This window comes from Cyprinus carpio, chromosome A17, assembly GCF_018340385.1.
Source record: "Cyprinus carpio isolate SPL01 chromosome A17, ASM1834038v1, whole genome shotgun sequence".
In the NCBI taxonomy this organism is placed as follows: domain Eukaryota; kingdom Metazoa; phylum Chordata; class Actinopteri; order Cypriniformes; family Cyprinidae; genus Cyprinus; species Cyprinus carpio.
Genome location: NC_056588.1, coordinates 4132216 through 4141860, shown reverse-complemented (window position 1 = coordinate 4141860; position 9645 = coordinate 4132216). Strand labels below are relative to the sequence as shown.

Below are 9645 nucleotides of genomic sequence, written 5' to 3'. Positions count from 1 at the left end.
TAATGGAACAATTATATTACCACTCACTGGTTGCTAAGCTTAAATGTAATCATTTATAATTTAAAAGAACAGATTTTTTTAGGTATTTACAATTATTTGACCAGGGATACAACACAGTACTAGTACTAACTAGTAATCTCTGTGCAAATTTGTCAAGCTGTTGCTTTGTAAAGTCTGGATTACAAATGTACATAATAAACATTACAAGTATTATGGTCAGTCTGTGTAAAAAGGGAACAAATTAAATATTTGATTACAATTTCAGTATAATTAAATGAAAAAGGATAAAAAAAACAATTAAAATGCTGTTAAAATGTTGCCATATAAATTTTATTATATCTGACAAAATATTGTCACATACTCTTTTGAAACTACTGTGTTCATCTCCGATACAAAGCCAGAGGTTTTCTATGGTAAGTCAAGAAATTATATTTCATTATACAATAAACCATGATTTCTACTTATGAATATCTTATGCTATGAAGATGGTCATAGCAGTTACTGTGTAAAATCATATAACATTGACGCCATTACACTTAATCCAGTTTAGAGATAGTGAAAGTGGTCAGCTATCAGTAAGTCTGACAATATTGTGAAGCACTCAGATGTCTGTGTGTATATTTGCCAAACCGATGACTCTGACATCACAAGACATTTCTGGACTTGATCTCAGGAAGCAAGATTTCTTCTAACAGTCCCCATTATCAATCCTTCTCCAGAAGCACTGGGCTTTACATGTAAATGAGCCTGTTTATTGTTTTACACCATTTAAAGAATTCAATTATTTGTGGCAAGACAAAACCATCTTCATCCGCCCAGGTTTTGGTTACTAAAATCATTAAACTCTTTTGCATCCACTGTTTGCAGGTTCTGAGGTTCACATGTTGTTAAATCCCATCATGCCTTTCATGTTGCCAGCAGCTCCCTGCTGGAACTGCCTCATCATGGACTGCAGTCCAGCCATGCCACCTTAAAGAAACAAAGATAAATGTTTTTAAGTAAGGCTTTTACAGCCGCCATCTATACTCACAGATCCTCACATGTATCACAGTGACGTGACATTTAAAAATGCATTTAGTCATTTCAAATAGGTTGTTTCATACAATAACTGCCCCTTGTTTAGTGTAGATGACTCAAATACTGCTGCCCATGGTCCTGTAGAAATGAAAGCATTTTAGGGTGAAAAGGGAGCTCATACCCATGTGGTGAAGCACTCTGGGATCCATCATTTTAGCCATCTGCTGGTTCAGTTTCGCCATCTGTGATGGGTTGACGTTCTTGGACATATCCCCTCCTTTAAAACAATGATACCATGAGACACTTATTTTAAATGCATCATGAAACTAACACATCTTGAATGCATCGGGTTCAAATCACTCAACCTTTGAATAAGCCTTTAATGCCTCCCATCTTCTTGACCATCTGGGCGAACTTTGTGTACTGTGTGAGTAACTCTTCCACATACCCACTACACACCCCAGATCCACTCGCCACACGCTGTAAGCCTTTATACTGAATACCTAAGAACCATCCACCATCTTTGTTGTCAAGTTCTGAGATGAAAAACCACAATTTATATGTTAACTTAATCGTTCTAGTTCAAAACTATGCCTAAACTTTCCAATTTAGAGAAGTCAATGCATTATTCTGTTTTTAACCAGTATTAAAACAATCAAAAATAGCACATACCCTGGTCATTCATACTATCCATTATTGTCATGAGTTTCTTTAGTCTGGCCATAGACTCCTGCTCATTTCCTTTGCTCATGAAATCTGTTCCAAAGCCTGGGATCATGCCCTGAAGACAAAAAAAAAAAAAAAAAAAAAAAATTAAGAAAAGAGCCACTCAGTGGATAATCATAATTAAATATCCTTTCGCTAAAGTTGTCATTACCATGATCTGACCAAAAGGTCCCATCTTCATGATGTTCTGAAACTGTTCATACATGTCCCTGAGTGTAAATTGACCTAAGAGAGAGAAACATCATATCTGTTGGTGAAAAGCACTGGAAAATATCTTTATGTAGCATAAAAACACTGAATACGCAAAAACACACATTTTTATAAAAATAATGTTCTAGTTACCATGTTTGAGCTTGTCTATTAGCTCCTCGTTGTCATCAAGCTTTAGTTCATTCACTTTATCAATCAGTCCCTCAATATCTCCCATACCTAGAGTAAAAATAAGAATTGTAACATAAATAACACCGTTCCAACATCCAATGAACAATCATGAAAATGAGTTGAAAATTTGCTCACCTTCAGGCCATCCAAGATGTAGAGTTTGTTTCTTAATTGGAACAGATTTGGAGAAATTTAGCATTACGTCACTTGCTCACCAATGGATCCTCTGTAATGAATGGGTGCCGTCAGAATGAGAGTCCAAACAGCTTATAAAAACATCACAATGATCTACAAATAACTCACACGACTCCAGTCCATCAATTAATGACTTGTGGTTTAAAGTTAAAACACCTTAATGATGGATTCATTTCTTACAAACATGCATCTTTTTGCTTCACAAGGCGTTTAATGATGGACTGGTGTTGTATGGATTGCTTGTGGTTTATTATGATGTTTTTATCAGCTGTTTGGACTCTCATTCTGACGGCACCCATTTACTGCAGGGGATCCATTGGTGAGCAAGTGATGGAATGCTAAATTTCTCCAAATCTGTTCTGATCAGGAAACAAACTCATCTACATCTTCGATGGCCTAAGGATTTTTTGGCGATCTATTCCTATAACTAAACAGCAGCTCCGCAGTATATTCAAACCTTACCAAGCAGTTTGCTTATGAAGGGTTGAGTCTTGAAAGGCTCAAAGTCGTCGATGTGCTCGCCTGTGCCAATAAAAATGATGGGACTCTTTGTGGCCGCCACACTGTAAACATAAATTACGTCAACTCCTGCATTTACATACTTGAGTGCTGAAAGTAAAACACATAAAAGTGTGTACTTACGCACTGAGCGCGCCACCACCCTTGGCATGGCCATCCAGTTTGGTGACAATAACAGAAGCCACATCTACCTTGTCTTTGAAGGCCTTAGCCTGAGCCTCACAAGCCTGACCAATGGAGGCGTCCATCACATACACTATGTTGTCAGGTTGCTGTGGGAACAGACAATAACAACCATAAAGCAACAGGCTTTACATCCATTATATCATTATATCAGTTTTTCTATATATTGCTGTTTGATATTTATTCAAAACAGAGGAAGTCTTTCACTTACCACAGCATTTGACACCTGAAGCATTTCTTCAAAAAGTGAGTCTTCCTGTTTATGTCTACCGCTAGTGTCCACAATGATTATTTCAAAGTTTTCTGTCTTGAATTTTTCCACACCCTCTGAAGCTATGATCACTGGATCCATTTCTGTGTAACTGTTAATACACAGCAACACGGATCGATGATTAGGTTTGGTGAGCAGATTAAATACAATAGTACCAGTGTGGTATGTAAAATAACACTTTTATTACCTCCCATAAAAGGGTATTCTGGCTTTTGTTGCATTTTGCTTGAGTTGGTCAAAGGCACCTTCATAAACAAACAAAACAATTTGACTTTTTTCAGATGTGCAGAAAGTATTACTGTGCAAATACATGTAAAGATAGATTCATCATACCTGCTCTGAATGTGTCAGCGCAAATCAAACATGTCTTCCATCCTTTTCTTTGGTAGTAGTATGCCAACTAACAAAAAGAACAAAGTCAACTTTTTCTAGAACATCACATGTCAATAGACAAAAAAACAAAAAACACAAACACAGTTTCTTCAGGAAACAACAGAGAGACATGTAATAGACAATCAGAAGTAAAAGACAACTGTAAATAGAGACAATAAATACAGACAACAGTATCTTAAGATACACAGTGTAAAAACAGAATAGACGGCAAGTAATAAATACATTATTAACTGAATATAATGTATACAGGATTGCATATAAAAGAGAGATTGTCACAATTTCAACTTTTTTTCCTCCAAACTTTCTTGCTTTTATGATTAGCTGTATAAAAACCGGTCTATAATCTAAAATCTAGGGGACCCAAGAACTGCTCACCTTAGAACATGTTGTGGTTTTCCCACTGCCCTGCAGACCGACAAACATGATGACATTGTTCTTCCCCTTCGTGGGAGTCCAGGCTTTCACTCCAGGATCCACCAGCTGCAATAAAAACACTCTGTATTTATCTTCTAGAATACATTTCTATCATCAGGCAGTCAATTCCATTTAGTTTAATGTAGTTTCTCTATTTTATGATGGAATCTCCTGAGCTGCAGGGTGTAAACGATTACAAGACTCCCTGAGGAACAACGTGAAAACCAATATTTATTAGACGTAGATAGCAAACCGTCATTTACCTTGACAAGTTCCTTGAAAACAGCATGCTGGATCATTCTTCTCTTGTTCAGGCCAGAAGCCATTTCCTCCAGATCAATGGCTGCCCTGAAATTACAGACATTTTATAAAATGGCCAAAAATAAATAAATAAATAAATAAATAAAATAAAAAATAACTTGTTACTTACTTGACATTTTCTCTAAGCTGCTTTACCAACTTGATATTCACATCAGCCTCCAGCAGGGCAGCACAGACCTCCTTGAGCATAGCATTTAACACCTTAACAAAGGAAGATTGTAAACAAGTTAACATTTTATGATGGGCCACATTGCTTAACAAGCCTGGTTTTAAGCTTGCATCATATTCACTGTACCTCCTCATTGATGATTGTGGCATTGCTGAGAGACCTCAAAGCTGAGGTTATTTTCCTCCCCAGATCAGCTAAAACCATTTTTGCGGTTTAAGAGCTGTCAACCTGCAACAGGGGATTATGGTTACATCAGGTAGCCATGATTTAAAAAGAGAGAGATTTTCTATACACCCAGCTTTCAGTCATTAAAGCACTGAGTAGAACCTGAATGATGACATTAAAAGTGTGACTGATGTAATGTAGTCTTCCTTACTTGTTAGATCAATGAGCCTTTCTAATGTGGTGGGGTTTCCCCCCAAAACAATCCTCCTGTCACTGCTCACTCTGAACCGCGAGACTTCAGCGGAACCAGAGCAATAATGTTTTCAACCTTACCAAACAAACACAAATCAAAACAATGTTATCACGGATGAGCTGTTCTCTTATTAACATCCTTGTCCTGTACAACCTTAAGACATGGATCGTTACTATGTCAAAACATAAATGTTGGCACACCCATGAGTAATTTAAACTATTATAAAATCATAAAATAATATATATTTGTATGTTTTCCAAGACTCCGTTATAGTTCTGTGCTGAAATAAGGCCAGACGTCCGTTGTGAACCCAATTAGCGTGGTCGTTTTAATTAAAGACCGGATTTAAATTATGTTTAAATCAAAACAATGTCAAATTAAGATGTTCAGTCTCCAAATGAGTAATAATAAGACATACGTTTCGAATAAATATTAACGTCACTTACCTAAACTCGCAGCAGCTGCTTTTCGGCGAGTGGAACAGCGACTACAGACGTCATCTAACTCTCAACATCCCACTTACGTGAAAAAAAATACTCATAAAATAATAATCAAAAAAAAATTATTGAAAAAAAAAATATTATTTGTTATTTAGATTCGTTTTCACTTATTTTTCACATAACTTAAGTAAAATTCATATCTGTATGTGTATATCAATTAGAATATACGTTGATACATCACTATTTCTTTTTAAAAATAGTCTTTACATTAGAGTTGTTGCTCATGGAGCAAAATCTTAAGGTGGAACAGCAGTATGTAAAACTGATTTGAACTTAGAACTGAAAGGTTGGATTTTTACCTTTAAGAGTCATTAAAACATAATAATACGATTAAATTTACAAATATAAATGTTGGTTTAACTACCTGGAATAGTTAATCAGAATGACAAAAATATACCGTTCTACCTTAACTTATATCACACGCTCCCCACTTCCACTACTGCGTACAGTAGACCCATGTGTTGCTCAGTAGTATGTTTGCAACCTAGAGTGTGTCTGACGTAAGATAAGTATCAAGCGCTTGAATCAATGGATTTTAAAAATGCAAAGAATGAAATTCTGCAGGTGTTGTCCAAGACGGAGAGACAACATCTTCCAAAGCTTTTAGAATGGTTGAAAACATCCGGTAAATGCACGGTTGAAATCTTTTGTTATTGTCTTGTCAGCTATAGGTTAGAATATGTGCAAGGTGTAAGCATTTGTTCTGTGTTTTCTTCAGTTTATTTATATCTTATATTTTCAGATGATCTGGATGAATTCCTGGTGGATAACCAAAGTGTTATTCTTCAAAGTATTGCAGAAGACCTAAGGGTTTGCCTGCCACTGGAGGCTATGATTCCCTCAGAGTCTATGGCTATTCAGAAGGTCTGTTCATTAGATTTTTTTGTATTTTACTTTGGCATTCACAACTATATTGTTAGATCCTAAAGCGTACTTCAATGTTTAGACTCAACAGAAACCTCATCCCACTGTACATGTGGATGCATTCTTATATGATGAGGAAACTGTGGATTCATTGTGTGAGGAGGGAAAAATGAGTCGCAACTACTGCCTCAACTGTGGATCACACAGAACAGCACCACTGGGCGAGTGTTTGCTTGGAGACTGCGCTATGTATTACATAAACTCATGCAATAATAAAGCCACATCATAATATGCAATTTTTAATGTTTCACAGAGTTCATCTCACATTCATTCTCAATCCCGGAGCTCCAGTTCCTATTCCACAACGTTCTTCCAGACCTCACAGGAAAACTGGTGGTGGATGTGGGATCTAGACTTGGAGCTGTGCTATTTGGGGTAAATTGCTGGTAATGGTTTGTTTAACTGAACACAACTAAACTCATTATTGATTGTAAATTACCTGACGTTTACAGGAACAATCCCCCTGGGGCACAAGGGGTTAAGGGAATAGTCCACCCAAAAATTAAAATTTGTTGAAAATTTCCTCACCCTCGGGCCATCCAAGATGAAGATGAGTTGATTTCTTCAGATACAGGAACAGATACAGATGAGTCAAGCATTGCATCACTTGCTCACCAATGGATCCTCTGCAGTGTAAATGGGTGCCGTCAGAATGAGAGTCCAAACATCTGATAAAAACATTACAGTAATCCACAAGTAATCCACACCACTTCAGTCTATCAGTTAACATCTTGTGAAGTGAAAAGCTACATGTTTATAATAAACAAATTCAACCAATTATAATATAAGTCCTATATTCATAATATTGATTTCTCCAGTGAAAATCATCTCATCTAGCCAAGAAAGTCCAAAACAGTTATAAACTATGTCAGTGGATTTTGATTTGATGGGACAACATGGGGTGGACCAAAGGAATCATTATTATGGATTATGTACTTATATATTGGCAAGAAGTGACTGTTTAAAGTTAAAATGTCTTAACAGTGACCTTGTTTCCTTCACACATGTGGACTGGAGTCGTGTGGATTATTGTGATGTTTTTATCAGCTGACTCTCATTCTGACGGCACCCATTCACTGCAGAGGATCCATTGGTGATCAAGTGATATAACGCTAAATTTACATCCAGATCTGTTCTTATGAAGTAGTAAATTTGAATGAGTACATTTTCAGCAAATTTTCTTTTTTGGGTGAATTATTCCTTTAACTTCCTTGTCCTGCTGGGTTTAAACCTGCAACCTTTTACTTACCAGTCCACATCTGTAGCCACTAGGCTACACCAGCTGTATCTCTCTTGTTAAAACAAGGTCTGATGGTACATCTATATAATTGCCTCAGCTATATCATTTTTTTTCTCCTCAGGGCTATCTGTACAGTGCAGCATCTCAGCTTGTGGGGGTTGAAATAAGCTCAGAGTTTGTCAAGCTTCAAACAATGGCTGTAGAGAAATATGGCTTCAGTGACAGAATTCAGGTAATCAATCAAACCGTTTCTTTGTCCTATTGTAATTGCTTTGTCTGGATGGTATATTTACAAAGATGTTTAATGTGTACTGCATAGGTGATTCATGCAGATATCCGCTCTCAGGCTGCCTTAGTGCAAAATACAGACGTTCTGATCATGAACAACGTGTTTGAATACTTCATGGAACCAAGTGATCAAATGCAGTAAGTGCCAAACTGTGATTGCACTCAAGAACATGCAAAGATAAGAATACATGCATAAATAAATGTTTTATTTATTATGAATAAATGAAAAATAGTAACTGCGTGTCTTAAATTAGGTTTAAATTAAAATTGCCCTTTTTTATTTTTTTTTAGAGCTTGGCTATTTATTAGTCAGAATTTCAGAAAGAAAGGTGCACTGTTAGTAACTGTACCCAGCATTCAAGAGGCACTTGCTTTACTTCAGGACGCTGTTGTAAGAAGCTTCTTTCTGTCTATGCTACTTCTGAATTTGCTATTTCTGTTTGATTGGCAGTGCAGTTCAACACATTACTACATCAAGAATTCATAGAATAAATCTAATTTTTAAAATTTTTTTCTTTCCCAGTTCCTAGAGACATTAGCGCTCAGCCGATGGATAGAGGAAGTACCACTTGATTACTCTGTTTATCTAAAAAATGACACGGATCCTGATTCTCTCAAGCAAATCCATCTTTATAGAGTGCTTTGACCCTCAGAAGAGACTCTTACAATACAGTGGAACCAATAAATACGATTAGCCTCAGTGAGGCCTTTAACAGGATGCAACTAGATATGATTAAACACACAGTATCCTCTTTCGATGAACTTTCACTTATCAGTTTTTAAATCTGAGTTTGTTGTAAACGCATTTATACTTAAAATTGTCAGTTTATGTAACTATCTATACTTTTCATATAATCTCTTTATGTCATGTTATGTTTGCATTGCTGTATTAAGCAGTCCTTGTTTAGAGATAATCAATTTGTTTTCTTTCTTGGTTTTGTAATTTGTTCAAATGCATTTCTGTCTCCAGCTCTTTCCGTTGAAACAGGAAGTAGAGGAGGGATCGCTGCAGGTTTTTTTTTTTTTCTTTTACAGGCAGAGGTAGTGACTGGAGACAATTTACGTCATCCTTGAGGTTATTTTGCCTTGTGTTATAGCCAAACCCAGCCAAGTCACCGACTGATGACTTTAGTTGAGAAGCTGAATGTGTTTGTTAACCCATTATAGCTATTAAAATATAAAAATAATTAATGATAATGTGGCACAACCTTTTGCTAATTGTAATGACTGTCTATAAAGCAATGATAAATTATATATTTGCATATCATTCTTTTACAAGAACACTATCATAGATCATATAGCTCAAAACAAACATACAGTATATGGATGTAAAGCCACTAAACTCCGATTTTGATAATTATGACGAAATAATATTTTAGCTTCCTTTTATGATTGTATTTCAAGGGTACATTTGGACACACACAAAATGCTTCTAATCATTTGAGAAACTAGGCTTTGTGGTTGGGAAATTTGTCACAGTGATGGCGCTACAATGATCTGCCTTCATTTTCAACCACAGAATAGCTGTCATCAAGTATCAACGCCTATTCAAATATATATTAAAACTAAAATAAATGCCATTTAAAACACATGAAGCTAAAACTAACTAAAACCCCACTTCAAGTTTCGCCTCCCACTATTGGCTACGGAAGCGTGATTGGCACTCAAACCGCCCAATGGAATGTC

General features: G+C 36.2%; 2 protein-coding genes across 3 annotated transcripts; one reads left to right on the top strand and one right to left on the bottom strand.

Moving 5' to 3' along the window:
* Nucleotides 1-308: 308 nt before the first annotated feature.
* LOC109105494 (signal recognition particle 54 kDa protein-like) lies at nucleotides 309-5525 on the bottom strand. 2 transcript variants are annotated; one of them, XM_042773597.1, is made up of 17 exons: nucleotides 5454-5525; nucleotides 4966-5082; nucleotides 4716-4817; nucleotides 4530-4621; nucleotides 4363-4447; nucleotides 4061-4165; nucleotides 3626-3692; nucleotides 3480-3537; nucleotides 3233-3383; nucleotides 2962-3110; nucleotides 2782-2882; nucleotides 2086-2172; nucleotides 1895-1968; nucleotides 1690-1798; nucleotides 1383-1553; nucleotides 1199-1294; nucleotides 309-969 (listed from the first exon to the last, which is right to left on the bottom strand). In XM_042773597.1, the coding sequence occupies exons 3-17, from the start codon at nucleotides 4791-4793 to the stop codon at nucleotides 878-880; spliced, it is 1515 nt and encodes a 504-aa protein (XP_042629531.1). In that variant the 5' UTR covers nucleotides 4794-4817; nucleotides 4966-5082; nucleotides 5454-5525; the 3' UTR covers nucleotides 309-877. The 2 variants fall into 2 exon arrangements, with proteins under 2 accessions (XP_042629531.1, XP_042629532.1); XM_042773598.1 differs by lacking the exon at nucleotides 5454-5525 and adding an exon at nucleotides 5161-5386.
* Nucleotides 5526-5938: 413 nt separating this feature from the next.
* On the top strand, nucleotides 5939-9213 carry LOC109105118. Its single transcript, XM_019118463.2, has 8 exons — nucleotides 5939-6132; nucleotides 6250-6371; nucleotides 6454-6592; nucleotides 6685-6806; nucleotides 7793-7903; nucleotides 7991-8097; nucleotides 8251-8350; nucleotides 8483-9213. Exons 1-8 carry the CDS (start codon nucleotides 6036-6038, stop codon nucleotides 8603-8605), a joined length of 921 nt encoding a protein of 306 aa, XP_018974008.1. The 5' UTR covers nucleotides 5939-6035; the 3' UTR covers nucleotides 8606-9213.
* Nucleotides 9214-9645: the final 432 nt, after the last annotated feature.